Source organism: Macaca mulatta, chromosome 15 (assembly GCF_049350105.2).
Source record: "Macaca mulatta isolate MMU2019108-1 chromosome 15, T2T-MMU8v2.0, whole genome shotgun sequence".
In the NCBI taxonomy this organism is placed as follows: Eukaryota; Metazoa; Chordata; class Mammalia; order Primates; family Cercopithecidae; genus Macaca; species Macaca mulatta.
The window spans coordinates 127,218,511-127,245,984 of NC_133420.1; the positions used below are offsets into that span (position 1 = coordinate 127,218,511).

Below are 27,474 nucleotides of genomic sequence, written 5' to 3' on the forward strand. Positions count from 1 at the left end.
AACTTTGCTTCTTTGCCTTTCAGGCGGAAAGGTCTCATCCTGAACATTTCTTCCGGGATAGCCCTGTTTCCTTGGCCTCTCTACTCCATGTACTCAGCTTCCAAGGTGAGTGATGTCATGACTTCCAAGTCTCTGCCTACTTCCTCTTATTTCTCCCAGTTGGCGATTTCCTTTGATCATCTGGCACGTTGATGGAAAGGTTTGCCTGGAGACGCTCTCATATGTGCAGGGCTGAGCTAGTCACTGGGAAGCCCAAGAGGAAATTAGAATAAAGCCCTTGCTCCCGGCACATGAAGGAAGCCCTGCGGTGCACGACCCGGCCAGCCTCCAGGGATGCCAGCCCCGCTCACCTCCTCCGGGAGCCCTCGCTGTCTTCCTGCTGACAAGTGACACTGTAGCTTCCTTCCAGACTGGGCGGTCTGGCCTGACCATGCGCTAGCCATAAACGCAGCCTGAGGAGGTTAATACATGCAGTGGCCCTAGGGATGGGTTTATCCCAAAACAGACATTCTTGCTGAGTGGGGGGCCCTCTTCCCAGAGCAGGGGATGAAGTGCTAACTCCCATCAGGACAAGCTGGTTCATTTTTCCCCTTACTCTCTTTCTGCCCCACTCTCCAGCTTCATGAAGGCATATTTGACAAAAATTGTGTCTATTTACAGTATGCAAGGTGATATTTTGATATATGTATATGTTGTGAAATGATCAAGTCAAGCGAATTAACATATCCATGACCTCACATACTTACCGTTTTTGTTTTGTTTTTGTGGTGAGGACCCCTGAGATCTACTTGCTTAGCAATCTTCAGGTATGGGGTCTATGATTGTTAGTTTTTGTCACCACGCTGTACAGTCGATCTCCAGAACAAATTCACCCTGTGCAGCTGAAACTTCGTACCCTCCGTACCCTCCGTACCCTCCGTACCCACCGTACCCTCCGTACCCACCGTACCCTCCGTACCCTCCGTACCCACCGTACCCACCGTACCCTCCGTACCCACCGTACCCACCGTACCCTCCGTACCCACCGTACCCTCCGTACCCTCCGTACCCACCGTACCCACCGTACCCACCGTACCCTCCGTACCCTCCGTACCCACCGTACCCTCCGTACCCACCGTACCCACCGTACCCACCGTACCCACCGTACCCACCGTACCCTCCGTACCCACCGTACCCACCGTACCCACCGTACCCTCCGTACCCACCGTACCCACCGTACCCACCGTACCCTCCGTACCCACCGTACCCACCGTACCCACCGTACCCTCCGTACCCACCGTACCCACCGTACCCTCCGTACCCACCGTACCCACCGTACCCTCCGTACCCACCGTACCCACCGTACCCACCGTACCCTCCGTACCCACCGTACCCTCCGTACCCTCCGTACCCACTGTACCCTCCGTACCCACCGTACCCTCCGTACCCACCGTACCCTCCGTACCCACCATACCCTCTGTACCCTCCATACCCACCATACCCACCGTACCCACCGTACCCTCCGTACCCTCCGTACCCACCGTACCCTCCATACCCACCGTACCCATGGTACCCACTGTACGCTCCATACCCTCCGTGCCCTCTGTACCCTCTGTACCCACCGTACCCTCCATACCCTCTGTACCCACCGTACCCACCGTACCCACTGTACCCTCTGTACCCACCGTACCCTCCATACCCTCCATATCCACCTTACCCTCCGAACCCACGGCTGCCCACTCTGTTTTAAGGTCTAGCAGGTAGTGTCTCTGCAGTGCCCCTTGAAGTCGGAGGAAGTTGGCTCGACAAGGGAGCACACTCTGGGGCCTCAGGTGTTTCTCCTTCTTGCTCCAGGCATTTGTGTGCACATTTTCCAAGGCCCTGCAAGAGGAATATAGAGCAAAAGAAGTCATCATCCAGGTGAGGTGGGCGGCTGTGAATTCTTGTCATCATCCAGGTGAGGTGGGCGGCTGTGAGTCCTTGGGAAGGGTTACTCTGGACCTCCCGTGGGCCGGGGCCACTGTCTCCTGCGGGCCTGGCTGTGCACGTGTGGTCAGCAGGAAGAGCTGGGGACGCCACGTGGGCTTTCGGGGGCCTCAGTCCCACCTGCTGCTGTGGCTTCTGCTGCCCTCCCCCGCACCCTGGGTGCTGGAGGAGGAAATGGGGGAGGGGAGTGGCTGCTCAGAAATGCTGTGGACCTTCTTGCTACCTGATGCTTCGTCCGAGCAGACATTAGGGTTGGCTGTGGCTTTTCCTCTCTGACTCCGGCACAGGACACAGGCTTATGTGGGAGGAATTCTGGAGAAGAAGCAAACAAAACAAAACTGGGCACTTGATCCGAGTTTGAACGAGGGAAGGGGCTAGTCACCGAGGGGGGGGTCCATCTGTGATGGGCCACGGAGGTCGCCACACTCTGGTTCTTGAGCAGGTGAGGAGGAGGCACTCTGCTTCCCTTCCCCCTATGTTGTGGAGATGACCTGTCCTCACCTGGGCGCAGCTGGGCTGTCACTGCCTGCTGCAGGCTGAGCAATGTGATTCCTCAAGTGTCAGTGATTGATTTGTGCTTTGTTCAGCAACAGAGTTAGAGTTAGGTAGTTTCTGGAGTGTAGAATAAACAGAGTTTTTGTTTTGTTTTGTTATTGTTGTGTGGGAAGAAGTTTTACAATATCCTATTAGAAATGGAGAAAGGCACATTCAAAATTATATCTTGGAAACTATTGCTGCACACACTGATTTTCAATTAAAATATCCAGTGAGAGTATTTTAGGTAGCTGTTCCTATAAACCAGCCAGCTACAGGGTAAAGCTTATTAAGTAGGCAGATATGAGTTAACGGTAGGAATTTGGCCAATAATATCATTTCTGAGCCATAGTGAGTGGTTGTAGCAGCATTGCCACCGTGTCACGGTCCCTTTTCTGCCATGCAGAAGCCGTCTGACCCATCGGAGGGTCCTGCTTCCATGCTGGGGTCTCCATGCTCCCATCCCAGCTGAAGCTGGGGTTTCTCTTATGCAATGCTGCAACTCCGTCTGGGCTAAGTTTGCTGCAGTAAAAAATAACCCCTAAAATCTCAGTGGCTTAAAACAACAAAGTCCTATTTTGCATTCACGCGACACATCCACTGTGGGTTCACAGAAGACGTTAGCTGACTGTGTTGACACAGGGCCCCAGGCTGATGGAGCAGCCGATGTGCCAGAGGAAAAGGAGTGGGAAGTTCTAGTGGGTCCTGCTTTGACAATGAAGTGCTTTGGCCCAGAGATGACACATCTCACCTCTGTTCATAAATCACTGGCCAAATCTGGTAGCACGGTCCCACGCAGCCACCGGGGGCCAGGAAGTGCGATTCTATTACGCGTGTGTCTGGAAGAAGAAGGAACCAGGAATCCTTGGTGATTTCTAAACATGAATGATCATCACAGCCACCTGCTTCCTAGCCTTGTGACCCTCAGCAGTATCTTATCTTGATCCTCAGGGCACAGCTGCAGAGGTAGTGGGTACCATGGAGCAGCAGGGTCAGGAGGAGATGTGGGTGGGGAAATGGTGTCCCTTGTCTCTTCCCTGATGCAGAGATCTTGGAGGTGCTCTTCTAGCAAGGAGGAGAAGATGAAAAGACTGTGATCTTTCAAAAACCAATTGGCCTCTCTGAACGCACACATAGTTGGTGCTCAATAAATACTTCTGAATGAATGAGAAAGCATGTACTGTGGAGCTGGGTTTGAATTTCATCCCAGCTCTGCCACTTTTCATCTGAGTGATCCTGGTCAGCTTGTTTAAACTCTGTGAGCCTCAGTTTTCCCATCCATAAAAAGGGGCTTATGATGCCTGCGTATATCTCTGGGTTATAGTGAAGATCTAACGAAGAAATAGGTACACATGTTTAAACAATATTTATTGAGCCCCTATTTTGTACATACAGATGTTTTGTCAACCCCAAATCACTTAAGAATGAAAATACTTATCATTACTTCCCTATCTGGAAACTGTGGTGGAGAAAGCACCCTCCTTATATTTCTCAAAGAGTAATACTTTGAGATCCTTGGAAGAAAAGTGTTATACAAATTAATCATGCTTTAATTTCCATAAGAACCTGCTCATTTGGATTAACTGACTCATAATTGGGTTCAATTATGAAACAATGTAATTCCAAATGTGATGTGAAGATAAATAAAACCAAAAAAACTTTTGCAGATTTTTATTTTTCCTTCCTTCCTTCCTTCCTTCCTTCCTTCCTTCCTTCCTTCCTTCCTTCCTTCCTTCGTTCCTTCCTTCCTTCCTTCCCTCCCTCCCTCCCTCCCTCCCTCCCTCTCTCCCTCCCTCCTTCCCTCCCTCCTTTCTTCCTTCCTTGACAGGGTTTCACTCTGATGTTACCCAGGCTGGAGTGCAGTGGCATGATCTTGGCTCACTGCAACCTCTGCCTTCCAGGTTCAGTGGATCCTCCTGCCTCAGCCTCCTGAGTAGCTAGGACTACAGGCATGTGCCACCGTGCCTGGCTAATTTTTCTGTTTTTAATGGAGATGAGGTTTTGCCATGTTGCTCAGGCTGGTCTCGAACTCCTGGGCTCAAGCAATCGTCCAGCCTTGGCCTCCCAACATGCTGGGATTACAGACATGAGTCATCATGCCGGCCTTTTTTCTTTCTAAAGATGCCAAACGCTTTGTTCTCGGAATAAGGTAATAAAACCCTATTACAAATCCTCGTGCCAGGCCACAATGTGGTTAGACCACAGGTGGAAACATGGTGTTGGGTTTTTAGGGCACAATGTGTGATTGTTTTTCTTACCACAACAGGAAAAGGTTATGAGGTATGTGCCACTCTTGGTTCCTAACTGAAGTGTGAAAGTGGGAATCCAAAGTGCTTTCAGTTGCTCCATCTTTGGTTATATGTATTAGAAACAAACTTCTGAGGCAGAGTTGCTAGATTAAATACAGGACCTCCAGTTAAATTTGAATTTCAGATGCCTATGAATAGTTTTCAGTATGAGTATGTCCCATGCAATACTTGGGACACGATTGTGCTGAAGTGATTTTCATTGTTTGAACTTCAGATTTAACTGGACATCCTGTATTTTTATTTGCTGTCTTGCAACTCGGTTCTGAGAGAGAGACCCGAGTTCTTCCCGTTCATGCTGTGTGTTGGGCAGGGCATTTGGGCCACCTGTTGTTGACCGGCTAAGTCCTCATCTTGAGAAACCAAATTTTTGATTCCCAGCTCTGTGCCAGTTCTGTGCCTTTTTCCACTGAAGATCTTAAAACCTTGCCTAGGAAGAGAAGGGTCGGGAAGTGGTGGGACGGGGTCTTGAGTGTTAATTTCTCAGAGTCTTCCGGAGTGGATTGCTTCTGTGCCATGGTCTTTGCTTCCCGTTGTAGGTGCTGACCCCATATGCCGTCTCGACTGCAATGACAAAGTATCTAAATACCAATGTGATAACCAAGACTGCTGATGAGTTTGTCCAAGAGTCACTGAATTATGTCACAATCGGAGGTGAAACCTGTGGCTGCCTTGCCCATGAAATCTTGGTAATTGATAACTTCTCCTTTGCTTGAAGCCAGGGAGGGAGGACACGCAGGTGGCCCTGGCAGGGCTGGGCTAGCTCTTCCTTGCTGCTGGAACACTCATCGATGTGTTGGGTATGCTCCCAGCAGTAAGATAGGCAGGGACAAGGACTATGTGGCAAGGTGGGGAGAAGCCGGAGCCTGGGAGCTCAGCCTCTAGATAACCCCCAAGTTGGCAAGTCTCATTCTTGGCTGCCTCCCTCCTCCCTCAGAAAGTAAAGTGGCTCCCAGGAGCTCTTGAGCAGGGAAGACCAAGATATATGGTGCTTCCACGTGGGGGCTGCTGTCTTCTCTGACCCTCTATTCCAGTCAATGTTTAGCTATCAGCCCTCCAGGGAAAAAAGCAAAACCAACACAAACCACTTTGCCGTGTAGCGTTTGACTTCTATGGTATAAATACTCCCAGCATGGCTGAGTTTAAACCACTGGCATGATGCCGTGTGTGTGAATTCAGGAGTGCGTGGTGCATAGTGGGCTCTCTCTTTTTTAATTTTAATTTTACTTTAAGTTCTGGGATATATGTGCAGAACATGCAGGTTTGTTACATAGGTATACGTGTGCCATGGTGGTTTGCTGCACCTGTCAACCCATCATCTAGGTTTTAAGTCCCACGTGCATTAGGTATTTGTCCTAATGCTCTCTCTTCCCTTGCCCCCCACCCCCTGACAGGCCCTGGTGTGTGATGTTCCCCTCCCTGTGTCCATGTGTTCTCATTGTTCAGCTCCCAGGTATGAGCGAGAACACGCGGTGTTTGGTTTTCTGTTTCTGTGTTAGTTTGCTGCGAATGATCACAGCGGGCTCTTATGAGTGAGTACAAGCCAGCTCCAGCACGCCACAGATCCAGCAAATGGCACAAGAGGCTCTTACCAACCACTCCTGGGCTGCTTTTTTTTTTTTTTTTTTTTTTTTTTTTTGTGAGACGGAATATCGCTCTGTTGCCCAGGCTGGAGTGCAGTGGCGCGATCTCAGCTCACTGCAACCTCCACCTCCTGGGTTCAAGCAATTCTCCTGCTTCAGCCTCCCAAGTAGCTGGGACTACAGGCGCCCGCCACCATGCCCAGCTAATTTTTGTATTTTTAGTGGAGATGGGATTTCACCAAGTTGGCCAGGATGGTCTCAATCTCCTGACCTCGTGATCTGCCCGCCTTGGCCTCCCAGAGTGCTGGGATTACAGGCGTGAGCCACTGCGCCTGGCCTGGGCTGCTTTTAAAAACAAACACAAACATGAAACAAAGGTAGACTTGAGTATTGCTCACTAATACTGAAACAAACATAACATTGGCATAGCTCCGACTCCAGTCCCACTAAAGAAAGTTAGAAGAGGTTTCCTCACTTACCCACTATCTGCCAGCTTCCTCCTCTGTCTCATTGGCTTTTCTCCTTTGGGAATTGGAACTCTCTTTCTCTCTCTCTTTCATGGGTGCTAGAAGGATTTATGGCTCCATGTGCTAAGTCTCCCAAAGCATTCCTTTATCTGCTGGGACTTAAAGAAGACTCTGGCAAGAGATATTGAATTTTCTTTTTCTTTTTTTTTTTTTTGAGACAGAGTCTTGCTCTGTCGCCCAGGCTGGAGTGCAGTGGCTCGATCTCGGCTCACTGCAAGCTCCGCCTCCCGGGTTCACGCCATTCTCCTGCCTCAGCCTCCCGAGTAGCTGGGACCACAGGTGCCGCCACCATGCCCGGCTAATTTTTCGTATTTTTAGTCGAGACGGGGTTTCACCCTGTTAGCCAGGATGGTCTCGATCTCCTGACCTCGTGATCCGCCCGCCCCGGCCTCCCAAAGTGCTGGGATTACAGGCGTGAGCCACCGCGCCCGGCTAGATATTGAACTTTCTCACGTGATTACTTGTTATTTTTGTGTAGAACCTCAACAATGTGCAGAATCACCAGTGTGACTCACACGACAAAGCAGACACACAGAGCGAATATAAGGTCCTTTCTTTTTCTATTGCTGATCTGGTCTTTTTCCAGATCACTACTTGCTGCAGGAAATTTCATCAAACGTCCAATGAGTCTAAACTGAGTTTGATCTCGTCATCTGAACTGGCCATTTAGGAAATGTACTCTCAGTCTGTTATTTAGGGAGAAGTGTTCAGTCTTCCCTGGAGCCTCCCTTCTTCCTGCCCCTCCCACTAGGTGGCGCTGGGAGAGGATGCCTTGTGGTCCCTGACGGTCCTTCCGTGTGTGTGGGCTGGTGTCCTGGGTGGCTGTTCACCTTGCTGAAGTTTATGTCTGTGGAGGATGAGGGAGATGAGCCTTTCTATCCTTTTGACTTGGCCAGTGGGTGCCCTGACAAGGCCTCCCCAGCTGCTGAGGGCAGCAGACTGCTGCACCTGCCACATCCCCCTCCAGCTACAGGCACAAGGTCCATCTGTAGCTTTGATCCATAGAGACCTCTGGCTCTTCTTATCTCTACATCAGCACCAACGTGGACCTGAGGGAAGCTGGGAAAATCAAATCTCAGCACCTATCTCCCCATGCTGAGATAATTTCCTGTGGTTGCACCCCAGAGGAGCGGGGGCAATGGCCCCTCCTTTGCCCTCAGTGCCACCCTTACTCATGAATCACACTTCTCCATCCTTCAGCCCCCAGCCTAGGCCCAGAGCTCACATCGAACAGAGGACACACTTCTGACCATGCCTTTCTCTTTCTCTCCTCCCACTTCCCACTCTCTCCAGGGAAGAAAAACTATATATATATATATATATTTTTTAAATGGAGTCTCGCTGTTGCCCAGGCTGGAGTGCAGTGGTGCAATCTTGGCTCACTGCAGCCTCTGCCTCCCAGATTCTACCGATTCTCCTGCCTCAGCCTCCTGAGTAGCTAGGATTACAGGTGTGCACCGCCACACCTGGCTAAATTTTGGATTTTTAGTAGAGACAGGGTTTCACCATGTTGGCCAGGCTGGTCTCCAACTCCTGACCTCAGGTGATCTGCCTGCCTCGACCTCCCAAAGTACTGGGATTATAGGCGTGAGCCACCGCGCCCGGCCAAAACTACATATTTCTTGTGCACTTTCTTGGTGTCACAGCTTAGCTCTCTCCAGTGGGGATGGCGTCCCTTCCATCTTCAGGAGCACGCTGTGACCTTAGTCCTCCAGGATGCTGATGGCTTAAACAGAACTCATCAGCATCTGAAAAATGTTTCCTTGTAGGAAAAGAAACATTTTATTTTTATAGAAATAGAATAAAATTTTATCTTGACACAGGGTCAAAGTTGAATATTTTATTTAATTTTGACATAGGCAGGTTGCCCAGGCTGGAGTGCAGTGCAGGATCGCAACTCACTGCAGCCTCTTCGAACTCCTGGGCTCAAGGGATCCTCCTACCTCAGCCTCCGCCGTAGCTGGGACTATAGGCACATGCCACTACATCCAGCTAATATTTAAACTGTTTTTATAGAGGCTGGGGCTCACGTTGTTGCCCAGACTGGTCTTGAACTTCTGGGCTCTAGCGATCCTCCTGCTTTGGCCTCCCAGAGGGCTAGGATTACAGGTGGGAGCCACCGTGCCTGGCCGGAGTATTATCTTGACCTTTCCTTTTAATTTCTTAGATAACAGATGCTAATTTATTCAGGCAAACAGTTGCCAAGAACAGACCAAGAAAAGGAGTTTTCGTGCCTGGTGAAGCAGGAGAAAATAAATGAAAATACATTAATCATTAAAGCCAATTTCGAGTTTGCCAGGATTTAGAAAGATCATTGTATCTAAACAGAGAAGCAATCATGTAGAATCAAATGGTAAATAAGCGACCCGTTTATTACCAAGAGGCCAGGCAAAGATAGCATGCCCTCCACCTGAGGTGAACATGGGGCTGGGACCGAGGCAGGGATGGAGCCCCCACCTATGGAGACCCTGTCGTGCTTGGAGGCTTCACGCACGCTGCCTCGCTTAGTTGCACTAATAATCTTGGGAGATAGGTCTTAGAGCCGCCCTTTTACAATGGAGGAAGACAATGCTCAGAGCGCCAACAGCTGGCCTGTGACCACCCAGCTGGTAATGGTGAAGCTAGAATTTCAGTCCACTTTTATCTGCGGCCACAGCCTTTTCTGGCTCTTACATGGCCCTTCCAGGATGGGAGGGGGTAGACAAAGATGGAGATGGAAGAGGGACTCTTTTAGGACTTTTTCAAGGGGGCTGGAATTTTAATTTATGTTGCTTATTTTCTTTGTGGCTGACCTCACTATGCCAAAACATTTTGCTCAGGACAGAGCTATTGAAAGGGCTTGATGTTGCTGTGAGATAAGAAAGCTCAGAGAGAAAAATGAAGTCCTTGAGGAAGAAGCTGTGTTGATTCAGTGACGTGGCTAGTGGGAGGAGAGGTCAGCTTTGGCTCCCAGAAGCTGTCATTAGTCCCTTGTCTTCGAATATCTCAGAGGAATGCAGAGATCTGAGGATCTATGCTGGCTGACGAAACATGAATAACTTCCCCCAAAGCTCAAGTTTTCCTCTGGTTGGAATCCTGTTGTTCTGTAGGGAGTAGGTAGATTGAGGCATGCTGGATTAATAAAGTCATGCTGTGAACAAAATGATTGCTTCCGGGATCCTGGACCCCAGAACTGTGCAAGACACAGTTGCAGTTTGGTGGCAAGGAATCTTTCAAGGCCTGTACCTTGAAGGAATCTTTCTACAGCCTGAACTGCGTTGAGCTGAAGGCTTCCCCCTCTTTGAAAAGCACCTGCTGCATGTCGATAACCCACACCTTTCTGTGACTAACTTCCCTTCATCCAGGCTTCACATTATTTGTCTGGCGCCTGCTATGCCTTGGAGTTGTGCCAAATGATGGAAAGCATTTCTGATTCTTTCCTGGATCCTCATTTTTATTATTTATTTATTTATTTATTTATTTATTTATGACAGACTCTCGCTCTGTCACCCAAGCTGGAGGGCAATGGTACGATCTCAGCTCAATGCAACCTCTAACTCCTGGGTTCGAGCGATTCTCCTGCCTCAGCCTCCTGAATAGCTGGGACTACAGGCATGCGTCACCATGTCTGGCTAAGTTTTGTATTTTTACTAGAGACAGGGTTTCACCATGTTGGCCAGGCTGGTCTCGAACTCCTGACCTCAAGTGATCCACCTGCCTTGGCCTCCCAAAGTGCTGAGATTACAGGTGTGAGCCACTGCGCCTGGCCCAGGATCCTCATTTTAACAGAAGCTTGGTAGAAAGGACTTGAAGACAAGAGGGGGCATACTTACTAAGAGAAAGAGTAAGTCAGGAGGTGGTTAACACAGAGTTCTCTTCATTTAGAATTTCCAGGCCAGGCACGGTGGCTCACACCTGTAATCCCAGCACTCTGGGAGGCCAAAGCAGGAGGATCACTTAAGCCCAGGAGTTTGAGCACAGCCTGGGCAACATAGTGAGACCCTGTCTCTGAAAAAAAAAAAAAAAGAAAGAAAAAATTAGCCAGGCATGGTGACACACTCTTATGGTGTCAGCTACTCAAGAGGCTGAGGTGGGAGGATCCCTTGAGCCCAGGAGGCTGAGGCTGCAGTAAGTCGTGATCATGCCACTGCACTCCAGTCTGGGCAACAGAGCAAGACCTTGTCTCAAAGAAAAAAAATTCCTTAGGGCTGATCCTACTAGGTCGTCCAAAGGAGTTTGAAAGGACTGGCTCCTTTGGTGTCTGAGAAAACCTTGTGTGCTGAGAAAGTGTCACGAGACCCTTAAACTTTATCGATGACATAAAAGGTTCTGGGGCTCCACTTTAGTAGTCAGAAAAAAATGTTTTTAAAGACCACAAAGATGAACTGAGGTACTTGTCATTCCTTCCTCCCCAACACTGACGCTTCTCTCTGTTTAAGGCGGGCTTTCTGAGCCTGATCCCGGCCTGGGCCTTCTACAGCGGCGCCTTCCAAAGGCTGCTCCTGACACACTATGTCGCGTACCTGAAGCTCAACACCAAGGTCAGGTAGCTGGGCGGCGAGGAGTCCAGCACAGCCTTCTCCTCACCAGTCCCATGCTGGCTGAAGAGGACCAGAGGAGCAGACAGCACTTCAATTTAGTCTGCCGAAGATGGAGGGGCTGGGGTCACACAGGCTTAGAATACACATTTTTTGCCACTTTACTTGAGTTGGAAGATCTTTGGGAAAGTTGCGGTGCCCATCTGTGCTGTCGTCCGGAAGTGCTCACCTGTTTTCAAACAGGGTTCCTGAAAGACCCAGGAAATTGGTGTGAACCAAAAAGTGTCTGAGACAGATCTCAATCATTTAGAAAGTTTATTTTGCCAAGGTTGAGGATGTGCACCTGGGAGGCAGGTTGGTGCCTTTCTCCAATGATGATTTTGAAGGCTTCAATAATTAAAGGGAGAATATTGGGGAAAGAAGAAGAACCTTTGGAAAGGTGTGGGGAGATCCGAGACAAGTGGTTGCATTCTTTGGAGTCTTTGATCAGCCTTTCACCAAATACACAATTCACTTGTGGGAGGGGGTAGAGGATATGTCACTTATGCTTTGTCTAGCTCAGTGACTACTTTCTTACATCAGAGGAAGCAATCAGATATGCACTTATCTCAGGTGAGCAGAGGGATGACTTTGAGTTCTGTCCTTTGTCTCCATCCTGTGAAGATAAGTGATCAATTTACATTGTGAGGATAAAATTCAACGGATCCATTTTAGGGTAAAGATCTTGGGACACACAAGGAAATTTCCTAGTGGGCAAATTGCGAGGGAGGTCTGTAGCTTTTTTTCTTTGTGGTCATCTTATTTAGAACTTAAATGGGAGGCAGGTTTGCCTGACGCAGCTCCCAGCTTGACTTGTCCCATTGGCTTAAGGATTTTGGGGTCCCAAGATTTTTTACCTTTCACACTGAACAGAGGAAGACGTCAGGCAACAGTTACATCAGGCCAGTTTCTGGTCTCCTCCCAACCCATGTCAATGAATGCAACACCAGCTTTATCTAATTATGTTTGGGGTTCTATGTAAGACTGTTGGTAAAAACAAAAACATAGGATAAGATACTCAAAATGTTTAAAAACCCTTGCTCTAAGGCAGGAGTTGGTAACTAGAAATGAGGTTTCTGAAGGTCTCCAACTCTTGGGATGCTGGGGACACATGGAGTGATGTGTCCAGTCCTAGGTCTAGAATTATCTGAAGACGGTACCCTTACATGTCCGGAGATTGAGGGAGTTGTTGGCTGGGACCCCAGCTGGGGCTGTCACACGAAGCCCCCATGCATGGCCTCTCTGAGTGGCTGCTTGGTCTTCCTCACAGCTTGGTGGCTGCCTTCCAAGAATGAGCGTCCCAAAGAAGATTGGGAGGAAGCTGCACTGTCCTGTATGACTTAACCCCGGAAGTCATGTGGCATTGTGCCCAAGCCCTCCCAGATTCAATGGGAGAAGATGCAAAACCTGCCATGGGAAGAGTGTCAGATGGAATGGTGGATATTGTCATGCCCAACTTTAGAAAATATGTTCTCCATTCATTAATCTTAGCATCTAAGTGTTTGTCCTAGCATCTACCTATTATGATGAATTACTTGGCCTTTCCACTGGCACCAGAGCAACTTATAAAAGTGTAGACATTGTGTTTCTAGAACCTTCCAATCAAACCCTGGTGAATTGGCCTTTCAGGAACAACTTCTACAACCAGCAACTTAGGTGAGAACAGAGACACACGTCAGCTTAAATGGCCTGGGGCAGATACTTAGAGATAAGTTTTAGCTGTGTGATACAGGGGTTTCTAGTGTATTAATTCTAGCTTGATTTGCATGGTTGTCCAACAAGCTTCTTGAGGGTCCTTAAAGTAAGAGAGAATTTCCTAACAGTAAAGGCCCCAAGACATTGAACTGATTTCTTATGAAATGAGGGCAGAAAAATTCCATATTTTAAGATCTTTATCCTAATCATCATTAGTAGCAGATAATAGCTACCATTTGTTGAACACTAATTGTAGTCAGAGACTATGTAAAGCTTCATAACAACTGAGGTAGATACTATTAGTATTGCCTTCATTTTACAGATGAGGAAACTGAGGCACAGAAAACTTACCCGTGTGTGTGGGTTCACTTGATCAGTGAGTGGCAGAGCTGGAGTTTCTCGCACACCTCGGCTAAAGCAGAACAGTAGAGCCCTATGTCTGGGCTAAGTTTATTTAATCGAAATTAATGGCAAGGGGTGAACGCCCGTGCCCTCAACTTTGTGTATTTCACTCTCACTTGTGGAGGCAACAGGAGGGGAGCCGGGCTTCTGCAGCCAGGCCCATATGTCTGGATTTCAACACTGACCACTTTGCAAATTTACTGTCCTCTGGGAATCATTCAGGAACAGGGAGGCCTGCCAAGTTTCACTGACCTTTTGTTTCTGCGGAAGAGTCCTGGGCTCTCGTTTCTCGCCTGATTCTCTTATCTTTGGAGGGCTCGGGACCCCAGGGGCCAGCAGCAGAAGCCGGCCGTTTGGATAGACGTGTTCCCCCCGCGTCCTTGCAGCCGTCCATCTGCGCTACCTCCCGGGAAGCCGAAGGCCGCAGCGTCCCTTTCGGGTGGCACCGGGAGCAGGAAAACGAGGTGATCACGGGCTGCTGCTCCAGCAGCATTGGCAGCTGGTGCTCGGGCGGCTCCCTGGGGCGTCATCCCTTTCTTGCTCTTGTGGATGGGAACCAGAGCACCCCACTTCAAAGACTGTAAGCCCGGGCTTACCAGAGAGAGCTGAAGACTCCAGGGCCAATTTCAATCAGTTTCTTGTGCTTCTCCTGCCAAAACGGATGATTGTCCCCGCTGTGGCTCCTCCACTGTGCGGGGCGCTCCGCGGGCCTGACTCGCTGCCGCCCTCTGATGTTCCGGGAGAGAAGCTGTTGGGTCTCTCCCGCCTCACCTGGTAGAAATGTTAGAACAGAGGCTAATTCGGGCAAAGAAATCTCTCAATTTTTTGAGCTGCTTTGTGTGTGTGCGCAAGAGACAGGGTCGTTAAGAAAGAAGGAAAAGGAGGCGAGAGGAGGAAAGGACCTGTTTCAGTTTCACAGGCTCTGGCAAGGTGACTGAGAGAGTGCCAAGCCCCTTAGCCTCTTTGGGCTCTGGTTCCCTCATCAGGAAAATGAGAAGGTTTTATACCTGATTTATCCTTTTTTATTCAGCTCTTGTAGTCTATAAATCTCCAGTAAGTTGTGGAAATAAACTGTCTTTTAAAAATCTTTAAAAAACAATTTTCCTAATTAGATATACAGGGTAGAAAATATAAAAACTACAGAGAAAAGATCAGAAAATAAAAATCCCAGCGTTATCCCACCATCCAGAATGAACCACTCTTCACTGATTGTGAATCTCCTTTTATAATTTTCACCTGTGTGTTTTGTGTGTGTGTGCTTGTGTGTGTTTTGTGTGTGTGTGTTCTTGTGTGTGTTTTTTGTGTGTGTGTGCTTGTGTGTGTGTTGTGTGTGTGTGCTTGTGTGTGTTTTGTGTGTGTGTGTGCTTGTGAGTCTAAGAGTAGATTTACATTCTGCCTTTCCTCTTAAGGTTAAAGCATATTTCCTCGTGATAGTAGCTATTCCAAAGATGATTTATAACATTTGCTTAATATTTGTTCATAGTACTGAACATAATTTATCTTACCATCCCTTTTTTATGTACATTTAGGTGTTTTCTGATTTTAAAAATCTTATAGGCTAGGCACAGTGGCTCACATCTGTAATCTCATCACTTTAGGAGGCCAAGGCAGGATAATTGCTTGAGCCCAGGAATTTGAGACCAGCCTGAGACATAGTGAGACCCCTTCTCTACAAAAAATAAAACTATTAGCCAGGTGTAGTGGTGCACACCTGTGGTCCCAGCCATCTGGGAGGCTCAGGCAAGAGGATCTCTTGAGCCCAGGGATGGAGGCTGCATGAGCTGAGATCATGTCACTGCAGTCTGGGCAACAGAGTGAGACCCTGTCTCAGAAAACAAACAAACAGACAAACAAACACCCCCACAAAACCTTATAACAACATCCGTCCTTGTATGTGCATTTTCTTGTTGTGATGTTTCAACTTCTTTTTATACTTTAATTCACATACCATATGGGTTACCCATTTAAAGTATACAATTCAGTTGTTTTTAGTATAGTCACGGAGTTGTATAACCATAACCATCATCAACTCTAGAAGAAGTTTAGAATATTTTCATCACCCACATGGAAACCTAATACCCATTAGCGGTCACTCCCCATTCCATACCCGAACCCCCCAGCCTTAGGTAACCATTGACGAATTTTCCTCTCCATTGACTTGCTTATTCTGGACTTTTTAATTGACTGATTGATTGATTGATTGATTGAGATGGAGTCTCACTCTGTCGCCCAGGCTGGAGGGCAATGGTGCAATCTCAGCTCACTGCAACCTCCACCTCCTGGGTTCGAGCGATTCTCCTGCCTCAGCCTCCCAAGTAGCTGGGATTACAGGAGTGTGTCACCACACCCGGCCAATCTTTTTGTATTTTTAGCAGGGACAGGGTTTCACCATGTTGGCCAGGCTGTTCTTGAGCCCCTGACCTCAGGTGATCTGCCTGGCTCAGCCTCCCCAAGTGCTGGGATTACAGGTGTGAGCTACCAGGCCTGGCTGTATTCTGGACTTTTAATGCAATGAATATAACATGTGGATTTCTGTTTTTGGGTTTTTCCACTTAACACCATGTTTTCAAGGTTCGTCTATGTCGTAGCATGTATTAGTACTTCAGTCCTTTTTTATTGCTGAATAATATTCTATTGTATGAAGAGACCACATTTTATTTCTTAGTTCATCGGTTGATGGACATTTAGATGGTTTCCACTTTTTGGTTATTGTAAAGAATGCTGCTGTGAACACTTGTGTACAAGTTTTTGTGCAGGTATATGTTTTCATTTCTCTTGCTTATTTACCTGGGAGTAGAATCGCTGGGTCATGTGGTCACTCTGTGTTTAACCTTTTGAGGAAAAGCCTCACTGTTCCAAAGTGGCTGAACCATTTTACATTTTACCACCAGCCGAGGGTGGCGGTTCCAATTTCTCTATATCCTCACCAGTACTTGTTATTTTTCTGTCTTTTTGGTGATAACTATACTAGTGGGTATAGGAAGTGGTATCTCATTATGGTTTTCATTTTCATTTCCCTGACAGCTAACGATTTGAGCATCTTTCATGGGTTTATTGGCCGTTTGTATGTATTCTTTGGAGAAATGTATACTGAGATGCTTCATTCATTTTTAAAATGAGGTTGTTCGTCTTTTCATTATTGCTGTGTGTGCATTACCAATTATTTCCTCAGAGTAGGATTCCTGGATAAAAAGTTTAATTTATTTACTTATTTTTTTTTTGAGACAGAATCTCACTGTTGTTGCCTGAGGTGGAGTGCGATGGCGCAATCTGGGCTCACTGCAACCTCCGCCTCCTGGGTTCCAGCAATTTTTCTGCCTCAGCCTCCTGAGTAGCTGGGACTACAGGCGCCCGCCACCATGCTCGGCTAATCTTTGGATTTTTAGTAGAGACGGGGTTTCACCATGTTGGCCAGGCTAGTCTCAAACTCCTGACCTCAGGTGATCCACCCACCTCGGCCTCCCAAAGTGCTGGGATTACAGACATCAGCCACCGCGCCTGGCCAAAAAGTCTAAATATTTTTGAGTCTCCTTATATTTATTACCAAGTGATTTCTAGAAAAGTTGTATGAATATACACCTCCATCTTAGCAGTGGTTCTCAACTGGGGAACAATTTTGTCCCCCAGAAGACATTTTGCATTTTTTGCAAAAACATCTGGCAACGTTTTTGGTTGTCACAACTCAGGGAAGGAGAAACTCCTGGCATCTCTCACTGATAGAGGCCAGCGATGCTTCTGAACATCCGACAGGACACAGCACTGCCCCTACCCCCAACCGACACAGAATTATCTGGATCCAGATGTCAGTATTGCCAATGTGGAGAAACTTGACCTGTAGTTAATGGGGGTGCCCACCTCAATATTCCGTTGTTTTCATCCAATCTTTCTTTTAGAATTATGTTAAATCCTACCTGGCCAATGATTATCATTATACTATTGAATTATTCTCCTTTGGACCAGCATGTCTTCTCTCACTAAAAGCTGGAGTGTGAGATATTCAACTCACTCCCACAAGTATCTGTTAAAGCCCACTGTGGGTTATTTATTGCTGGAAACAGAGCAGGGTGCAGAAAATCAACAAGACAGTAACTCGAGGGCTGTAATGATAGTGATGAGTTATTACTATCTTCAATAGCTAATATATGTTATACACATGTGCACGTCCACTCATCACTGCACACCATGAAGTAAGTATTGTATTCGTTAGATTTGAGTTCAGTTGTGGACTTACAGTTGTGTAGTAGAAACTTCAACAGTGGCTTATAAAATGAGAATGTTTATTTCTTTTTGCATAAAAGTCCATAGGTAGGGAGTCCGAGGCAGGAATGGCAGCTCCGCTCCAGGAAGGTTTTAGGGCCCCTGCCTACTTACCACCACTCTGTTCCTGTGGTGTCCAAGATAGTGGTGGCTGCATCTCCAGTCAGCACAGCCACATTCAAGACAACAAGATGTAAGAAAAAAAGGATGATGAAAGAGAAGCAAAGAGTGTATCCCTGTTTTATTTTAAAGAAGATTCCTAGAAGCTGTCACATGATGTACTCTTATTTCTCACAGGGAGAGTTCAGTTGCACACCCACACCTAGCTGCAAGGGAGGCTGACATTCTGTAAGACTGTACACACATCTCAATACTTTGATTACTGGGAAAAAGGGATAACAGATAAAGGGGGAAGCAACAGCAGCCTCCACACAACTTTTTCCTGGCCCTCAGAGGTAAGGACATGGAAGCTCAGGGACATTAAATTGCCTTCAGTTACATAGATTAAAAATGCTAGACCTGAGACTTGACCCCAGCTCTGTCTAAAAACAAAGTTCGTATTTGTTTGTTCTCCTGCTCTGTCACCTCACCTTTCGCTTAATATTTTAATGAACTACCAATACATCAGTTGCACAACATGGCAGATATCATTTAAGTGTTAGAATATATGGCATAGAGTCCTGGCTCACTGGTGCCAACCCTTTGCCAAAGCTCAGGAGAGACCACAGGGGAATCTGTGCAGCAGAGGCCCTCACTGGGGCAGGGAGTTTATCAGTTCATCAAAAAAGTTGGTCACAACTGAGAATCATAGGCAATAACACATTCCTTAAACATTTTATCTTTAAAAATTACTGTGGAAAATTCCAAACATACACAAAATAATCAGTGTAGTATAATGTGTCCCATGTACTCATCACCCAGCGTCAGCAGTTATCATCATTTTACCATTCTTGTTTCGTTTCTAACTCCATCTTCTCCCCATTCCCCACTGGAGCTTTTAAATTCTATTTTTTAGGTAAAGCGTATGTACATTCAAATATGCAAATCTTAGCTGTACAATTTTGGCAAATAGGCACAGAAGTGGGATTTGATTACCTTGGAAATTTCTAGAGTTCTCCTATGATAGATTAGTTTTGCCTGTTACAGACTTTTATATAAATGAATTCATACAGGATGGGTTCTTTTGGGTCTGGCTTCTTTTACTCGGTGTCATGTCCATGAAATTTACCCATGTTGTTGTAGCATTTACTCCTTTTTATTGTTGAGTATTATTTCAGTAGGAATATATCACAGTTTTGTTGACCTGTTCTCCTCTTGAAGGACATTTGGTTTTACAGCTTGGGTTTTTATGAATAATGCTGCTATGAACGTTTTTGCTTAAGTATTTTTGTGGACATATGTTTTCATTTCTCTTAGGTTTATACCCACCAGTGGATTTGCTGGGTCAAAGGGTTGGTACATTAAACGTTTTATTTTAACTTAAAACATATAAAAATATATTCCTTTGCCAATCTTTAGATGTAGGGCCAAGTCCTTTCCTTTAAATGTGGGCCCACTGATTGGAATTGCAGCTTGTCTTTCTTACATAAATCACACTCATCTAATGCATCACCTATAATATGTAGTTTGGATTTCCTTAAAGTGGAATGAGAACTTAATGACATTTGAAAGAGATCTGAATGCAGAATTGTTTTGGATTTGCAAAATCACCCCAACAATATTTTATAGATATTATGTTGATACCTACCTCTACAATAATAACTTTTATTTTCATTGAGTTTTCATAATAATGGTAACTCTCTTTTCTTTTTTTCTTTTTCTTTCTTTTTTCTTTTTTTTTTGAGACGGACTCACTTGTTGCCCAGGCTGGAGAGCAGTGGCACGATCTCAGCTCACTACAAGCTCCGCATCCTGAGTTCACGCCATTCTCCCGCCTCAGCCTCCTGAGGAGCTGGGACTACAGGCGTCTGCCACCACGCCCGGCTAATTTTTGTATTTTCAGTAGAGACGGAGTTTCACCATATTGGCCAGGCTGGTCTTGAACTCTTGACCTCATGATCTGCCCGCCTCGGCCTCCCAAAGTGCTGGGATTACAGGATGCGCCACCGCATCCGGCCAGTAACTCTCTTTTCATGCCAAGGCTTTATTGGCTTATATATTTTTAATTCAATTGTGTAATTTTTGTAATAAATACAGCTCACATTAACAGATTTGGAAACAACACATGTCTCTTCATAAGCATACAACTGAACTGGAAGGAAGAAAGGAAAGCGAACATGACAGAGAGTGGCTTCATTCTTGTTAGTAGATGTTAGTAAGCATGTTCACTGATTTGCAGTCAATATGTTTTGCAATAGGAACAAAGAGTACCAGTTTGTTCTTGTTACTATTGCTGGATAATAAATTGTTCCCAAATTTTGCAGCTTAAAGCAATCATTTTATTAGGCTAATGAATTTGGCAGGTTATTAATTCGGATAGAGAATGGTGGAAAAGACTTGCATCTGCTTCAAGATGTGGAACCTCAGTTGGGAAGGCTAGGTGAATGGGAGTGACAATGGTTGGGGACTAGAATCATCTGGATGTCTCTTTATTCACACATCTGGCAATTGATGTGAACTATTGGCTGGGGCCTCAGCTGGGGCTCCCAACTGAAGCCTCTCCATGTGGCTTGGGCTTCCTTGCAGCATAGATATCTTCTTACCTGACAACACAGGGCTTCAACAGTGAATGTCCCAGTAAATTTGTAGACACTGCAGTGTTGTCTTTTCTGACTTAGCGCAGAGTTACTTTTATTGGTTATGAATAGATGATAATGAATATCTTTTCATGAGCATTCTTTTTTGCCACCCATGTATATTCTTTGATGAATTGTCTGTTCAAGTTTTTTGACCATTTTTAAATTGAATTTTTAATTTTCTTAGTGTGGAGTTTAGAGAGTTCTCTATGTATTCTGGATGATGTAAGTCCTTTGTCAGATACGATATTGAAAATTTTTTCCCATCTGTGGCTTTTCCTTTCATGCTCTTATCAGTCTTGAGAGTATATGTTTTTAATTTGATGAAATTCAATTGATCAATATTTTCTTTTATGGATTGTATGTTTGGTGTCATATCTATAAATTCTGTGCCTAACCCTAGGTCACAAATAATTTCTCCTATGTTTTTCTTTAAAAGTCTTCTTCTTCTTCTTCTTTTTTTGTTGTTGTTTTGTTTGTTTTTAGAGACAGGGCCTCAATCTGTCATCCAGGCTGGAGTGCAGTGGCATGATCATAGGTCACTACAGACTCGAACTCCTGGGCTCAGGCAATCCTCCTACCTCAGCTTCCCAAGTAGCTGAGACTACAGGCATGTGCAACCATTTCTGGCTAATTAAAAATTTTTTTTTCTTTTGTAGAGACAGGGTCTTGCTATATTGCCCAGGCTGGTTTCAAACTCCTGGTCTCAAGCAATCCTCCTGCCTCAGCCTCCTAAAGTACTGGGATTAAAGACATGTGCTGCTGAGGTTGGCCTTCTCTAAGTGTTTTATAGTTTTATATTTTACACATAGATCTATGATCCATTTTTAGTTTTTTGACTAATATGTGAAGTTTAGGTTGAAGTTCATGTCCAAGTATTCAAACACCATTTGTTGAAATGACTATCCCTTTCCAATAGAGTTGTTATTGCATCTTTGTTAAAAGTCAGGTGGCCATCCTTGTGTGGGTCTATTTCAGAACCCTCTATTTTGTCATTGATTTATGTCTCTATGACTTTGTCAATACCACATTATCTTAATTATTGTAGTACAGTAAGTCTTAAAATCAGGTAATACAATTCCTCTCACCTTATTCTCTTTTAAAACTGTTTTAGTGATTTGGTTACTTTGTTTTTCCATCTAAATTTTAGATTTAGTTTGTCCATATTTCTCAAAAACCCTGCTAGGATTTTAATAAGAATTATATTAAACCTGCAAATCAATTTGAGAATTGACACCTTTGCTATATTGACATCTTTACTATACCAAGTCTTAGCAATCCATGAACGTGGTATGCCTCTCCACTGATTTACATCTTAATTGATTTCTTTCAGGTTTTATAGTTTTTAGCATACAGATCCTGTACATGTTTTGGTAGATATATACTCAACTCTATCTTCTGTCCTTCTTTCCTTTCTTTTCCCAGCAATGATAAACGGTATTGTGTTTTAAATTTCAGTTTCCAGTTGTCCACTGGTAGTTTATAGAAATATATTGATTTTTGCATGCTGACCTTGTATCTTGTGGCTTTGCTAAATCCATTTATTAGTTCTAAGAGATTTTTTTGATAGATTTCTTGGACTATTTTACATAGACAGTCATGTCATCTGAAAATAAGGACAGGCCCCATCCCCCCTTTCCAATCTTCATGCCTTTTTATTTCTTGCCTTATTGCACTGGCTAGGACTTCTAGTCCTATGTTGAATAGGAATGGTGAAAACAGAAATTCTTGCCTAGTTTCTAAGCTTAGGGGAAAGCATTCAGCCTTTACCATTAAGTTTAATGGTAGTTATAGGTACATAACATTACTTTTAATGACTCCTTAATACTCTGAAATATTTAGTCATTGTTCTTTTGGGCATTTAGGTTGTTTCCTATTTTTTGCTATTATAAGCAATGTTTCAATAAATGTCCATACAGAAAAATCTTTATGCACATCATAATTACACACCCTCCAAATGCCCACACTCTCTGTTTTTCCCTTTTTACTAAGGATGAAGGATCTCATTCAAGGCCTATGGTCCTCTGGTTTCTATCCCATATTACCTGTAACTATCTCCTCTCCTTTCCTCACCATCAGTTTCTCTCCAACTCCTGGATCATTTGCATGAGCATCCAAACAAGCTCTAGCATATACTATGAAACAAATATTCCTTCCTTGTTTCCACATCATCTTGCAGCTGCTGCCTCCTCTCTGTTTCTCTTTATGAAACTTCTTGAGTTTTTCTTTGTCACAGTCTCTACTTCCTCACTTCGCATTCTCTCCTCAACTCACGAAAATTGGCCTTTGTTCTCACCTCTCCATGGAGAATATGCTTGTCAAAGTCAGCAATGACCTTATGTTGCCAATTCAATGGTCATTTCTTGGTTCTTATTTTAGTTGTCACTGACTCTTCTTGGAACACTTTCTTCATGTTACTTCATGACATCACACTCTAATTTCCTTGTAACTCACTGGCTGCTCCAGAACATAGCTACTGATTTATCCTCCCACCAGTCATGGCATCAAGATCGTGCTAGATTAGTAAAATGAACTTAGAAATTTTAAAATTTGTTTCTATCCTACAGAACAGTTTAAATAGCAGAAGTATTTTCAGTTCCTTGGAGATTTAACATAGCTCATCTCTAAACTTCCTGGGCCAGCATATTTTTTAAGAGGTGATTCTTAATGTAATCAGCTTATTTCACTGCTATTGACACTTGAGATTTTGTTTGTTTTACCCAATTTTTCCTTGCTTGTTGGATAGTGATTTAAAACATGGACTATTGGTTTAGAAGTTTTTTTATGTTGAATGGTCCTTTTCTTTCCATTCTAGTTTGTTCTATTTAGTTAGGCCTAGAGAATTATGTTGTTAAGGAGAATGAGGATGTTTGCAATGTTCATCAATGACTGTCTCACACAGGCTTTGGGATTAAGGGAAATAAAAGGAAGTCTGAAGCAACTTAGCCTTTTAGCAACAAAACTGCCCTCAATTACCAAGGAAAATCAGCCCTGAATCCAAGCACTAGTTTTAAAACTCTTGAAGCTGCAAACCTCTTTGGATAAACCACGCATAATCGACCTTTTCTTCTTCCTTAAAAAATATATAAATGTATAGGGACAAACACGAATTTGAGCCCAAACCATGATCCAAACCATGGATGTTGAACTTGTAAAGTTCTGGGGAAAATGAGACAACTGTTTGGGAACCACTCAAGAGGAAGAATTTACCAGGATGGCTTTGAAGAGTCATTGTTGGGAGAATTTCCCAGTGTGGTCAATTGGGAGGAACCGCCATAGACTTCTGCTGACACTCCACCCTCCTGGCAGAACTAGGGAAGAACGGGCTTGCCGTTTACACTCATGACCCAGTTCACTGGTTGCTGTCTTCCAGGGACTTCCTTGCCTACTCTCAACCCCATTCGTCCACATTTGCTGCTGGCTGTGGATGCAGGAATAGCCAAGCGAGAGGGAGATGCTACACTAAGGGTGTCGGTGCTGTAGGAGGCTAGTCCCAAAGGGCTCATTGTGCTAAGTTTATAGATGAGAAAATTGAGGCTCAGGTAAGTTAAAAGACTGCTTGAATTTTACCCTGAGTTAGAACCAAGTCCAGAATCATTACAACATGGGTCTTGAATCTGAAGATGCTTTACTGACTACCTCCCAAAAGAGAAATTTGCATGCGTGGCAGTTTTCAGGAGCTGGGGATTGGGGGCTCTGGGGATGTGTATAATCCAGGCACTACTTCCCCTAGTGGCCAATGGGAGCATTTTCAGCAAGAGTAAACCATTTTGGCTGGGGTCCCAAAATTAGGGAGATGAGGAAGATGCGGGGCACTAACCAATGTGCCATGAGTGGTGGTGGGCATGTTAGTGACTGACCAAGGCATAAGGGGAAATACATTTATGGCTTCGAATTTCTATTTAAGAATGTTTTAGGGATTGTCTTCTGGGGGGAGGGGCTGGATGTGCCATTTTATTTAGATGGTGTGTTTCCTGGGATGGCTGAGGGTATGGGAAAATGGGATTTTTGAGGGTCTGACTTTCCCCAAGTGTACCCTAGTGGTTCCATTGCTTGGTGTTGATTGTTGGGGTGTAGAGCAATTGATTGTCCCTAAACATTTTTGAGGATGCCTGGGTGTGGAGGACAGTGCTGTCTGTGGACTTTGGGCTGCCCACTTCTCTGCTTTGGTCTGCTTAAACCATTGAGTTTCAAACAGGACCATGCCCTAGAATCATTAGGATAAGTTGAAAAATAAAGATTTGCAGGCTCTACTCCTGACCACCTGTAGCCTCTTTCTCCAAGGGGTACTAAGCCCAGAGACCTGAAGTTTGTTGTTTTTTAGAAAAAAATGGTTTTATTGAGGTGACACTGACATATTACATACAATAAGCTTATACATTTTAAAATTGCATAACTCGATACGTTTTGAAACTATCACAATCAATCACAATGACTACAATATTGATCACCCCTCACCCTCCCCAATATCCTTGTGCCCTTTGAAATATGTCCTTCCTGTCCCATCCCAAACTCTGGTGATGACTGATCTGCTCTGACACTATAGATTCATCTGCATTTCTTAGAAGCTTATCAGATGGAACCACACAGTAGGCATTCTTCTTAGTCTGGCTTCTTGCATTGAACATAATTGTTTTGAGAGTCACCCATGTTGTTGGCCAGGCACAGTGGTTCACCCCTGTAATCCCAGCACTTTGGGAGGCTGAGGTGGGTGGATCACCTGAGGTCAGGAGTTCCAGACCAGCCTGGCCAACATGGTGAAACCCTATCTTTACTGGTGGCCCAGACCTTGGGGCATGCGGGTTGACCAGGCCCCTCCTCCAGGATGCGTGGCTGGCGGCAGGATTTTCGAATGCACAGCTGTGAACGGCTCCTTGGTGCAGAGGCATAGCCTTCCCAGGCGGAAAGCCATGCAGCCACCAAAGCCGGAAGCCACGCAGCCACCAAAGCCGAAAAGCCACGCAGCCACCAAAGCCAGAAGCCACGCAGCCACCAAAGCCGGAAGCCACGCAGCCACCAAAGCCGAAAGCCACGCAGCCACCAAAACTGGAAGCCACGCAGCCACCAAAACTGGAAGCCACGCAGCCACCAAAGCCGGAAGCCACGCAGCCACCAAAGCTGAAAAGCCACGCAGCCACCAAAGCTGGAAGCCATGCAGCCACCAAAGCCGGAAGCCATGCAGCCACCAAAGCCACGAGGTGCAGGGTGGAGAGTACTGCGGGTCAGACAAGCGAGGCCCTTGGGGAGGTGCCCAGAGGAGCGGAGCAGCGCGGCCGGCTGTAGCGCGGGTCGGGTCCACTGACGCTCTTCAGGCCCCACTGCAGGGCTGTCCTCAGGCTCCGTGGCGTGCGGGGGCCTCTGCTGCTTCCACCCCAGAAACCCGGGTTAGCGTCGGGAGCTGCACTGGGCGGCAGCGGAGAACATTAGAAGGGACAGTGTTTGGGTTAAAAAGTAACCGTCAGCTGGGCGCGGTGGCTCAAGCCTGTAATCCCACCACGTTGGGAGGCTGGGGCCGGCGGATCACGAGGTCAGGAGATCGAGACCATCCTGGCTGACACGGTGAAACCCCGTCTCTACTAAAAATAATACAAAAAAATTAGCCAGGCGTGATGGCGGCACCTGTAGTCCCAGCTCCTCGGGAGGCTGAGGCAGGAGAATGGCGTGAACCCGGAAGGCGGAGCTTGCAGTGAGCTGAGATCCGGCCACTGCACTCCAGCCTGGGCGACAGAGCGAGACTCCGTCTCAAAAAAAAAAAAAAAAAAAAAAAAAAGAGATCGAGACCAGCCTGGCCAACACGGTGAAACCCCATCTCTTAAAAACACAAAAATTAGCCGGGAGAGGTGGCGGCGCCTGTAGTCCCAGCTACTCGGGAGGCTGAGGCAGGAGAATCGCTTGAACCCGGGAGGCAGAGGTTGCAGTGAGCCGAGATCACGCCACTGCCCTCCAGCCTGGGCGACAGAGCGAGACTCCGAAAATATATATATGTATGTCCCTCATGACCTTGCCTTCTGTGCGTGTGTGTTTGGGTCGGGGGCGGGGAAAGCCTGTATCACACACATGGCCTCGTGTGATCTTTACAACACAGGCTTTATTTTCCTCCTTTCGCAGCTGAGATCAGAGAATTTCAGCAACTTGCCCAGAGTTCCAGGGCCAGACCTTAAACGCAGGGCGCGTGACACTCCGCATTAGGAACGTTCTCCTCCCCTGGATGGACCCGACGCCCCGCACTAATCGTCCGAATTCAGCACCGCAGTAGTGACTCTGAACCTCCGCCTCGCGAGGCGGCGCCGGGGGCGGGGAGGCGGCCGCCAGGGGGCAGTGTGGCTCCGTGCCTCGGCGCCCGCTCCCGGCCCTGCTCCGCGTTCTTAGCAGCATCGCCAGGCGTGGAAGAGGTTGGACTCAGGCTACGTCTTCCAGTAGTTAAAAAACGGGGGGCCGAGGCCCCCACAGTTAAAGATGCTTCCATCTATGGAGATGATGGCCTTTTTTGCCCTGATGCAGCCAGGTCTGCCCTTTGGCCCAGCTGGCACGGAGACGCCCACCTCCAGCCTTGGCCTCCAGGGGACCAGGCACAAACTCTACCTTGACAGTGTTTCCAGCAACACTTCGCTGGGACAGCTAGTCAGTGTGGTCAGCCAGGCCAGGAGAACTAGTCAGTGTGGTCAGCCAGGCCAGGACAACTAGTCAGTGTGGTCAGCCAGGCCAGGACAGCTAGTCAGTGTGGTCAACCAGGCCAGGACAGCTAGTCAGTGTGGTCAGCCAGGCCAGGACAACTAGTCAGTGTGGTCAACCAGGCCAGGACAACTAGTCAGTGTGGTCACCCTTGTGGTCGTTCTTATGGGGAACTTGGTGAGACTTGGGTGGAAGCCAGTAGTTGCATTAGTTGTTTTTGTAGCTTATCTTGTTTTACTAAG

At 46.3% G+C, this 27,474-nt stretch overlaps 1 protein-coding gene and 1 long non-coding RNA gene across 3 annotated transcripts in view; one reads left to right on the forward strand and one right to left on the reverse strand.

Moving 5' to 3' along the window:
• The window catches only part of HSD17B3 (hydroxysteroid 17-beta dehydrogenase 3), a 54,647-nt gene extending 43,046 nt beyond the window's left edge, over positions 1 to 11,601 (forward strand). Inside the window, 4 exon segments of the mRNA NM_001266504.2 lie at positions 24 to 105; positions 1,834 to 1,899; positions 5,345 to 5,494; positions 11,334 to 11,601. Coding sequence (NP_001253433.1) covers positions 24 to 105; positions 1,834 to 1,899; positions 5,345 to 5,494; positions 11,334 to 11,444 — 409 coding nt within the window. The 3' untranslated portion in view covers positions 11,445 to 11,601.
• Positions 8,741 to 20,517, reverse strand: LOC144334797 (uncharacterized). 2 transcript variants are annotated; one of them, XR_013404995.1, is made up of 4 exons: positions 13,821 to 15,439; positions 12,329 to 12,455; positions 11,418 to 12,087; positions 8,741 to 9,998 (listed from the first exon to the last, which is right to left on the reverse strand). It is a non-coding gene; the product is annotated as an uncharacterized LOC144334797 (long non-coding RNA). The 2 variants fall into 2 exon arrangements; XR_013404996.1 differs by lacking the exons at positions 8,741 to 9,998; positions 12,329 to 12,455 and having other exon boundaries at positions 11,733 to 12,087; positions 13,821 to 20,517.
• Between the last annotated feature and the right edge of the window lie 6,957 nt (positions 20,518 to 27,474).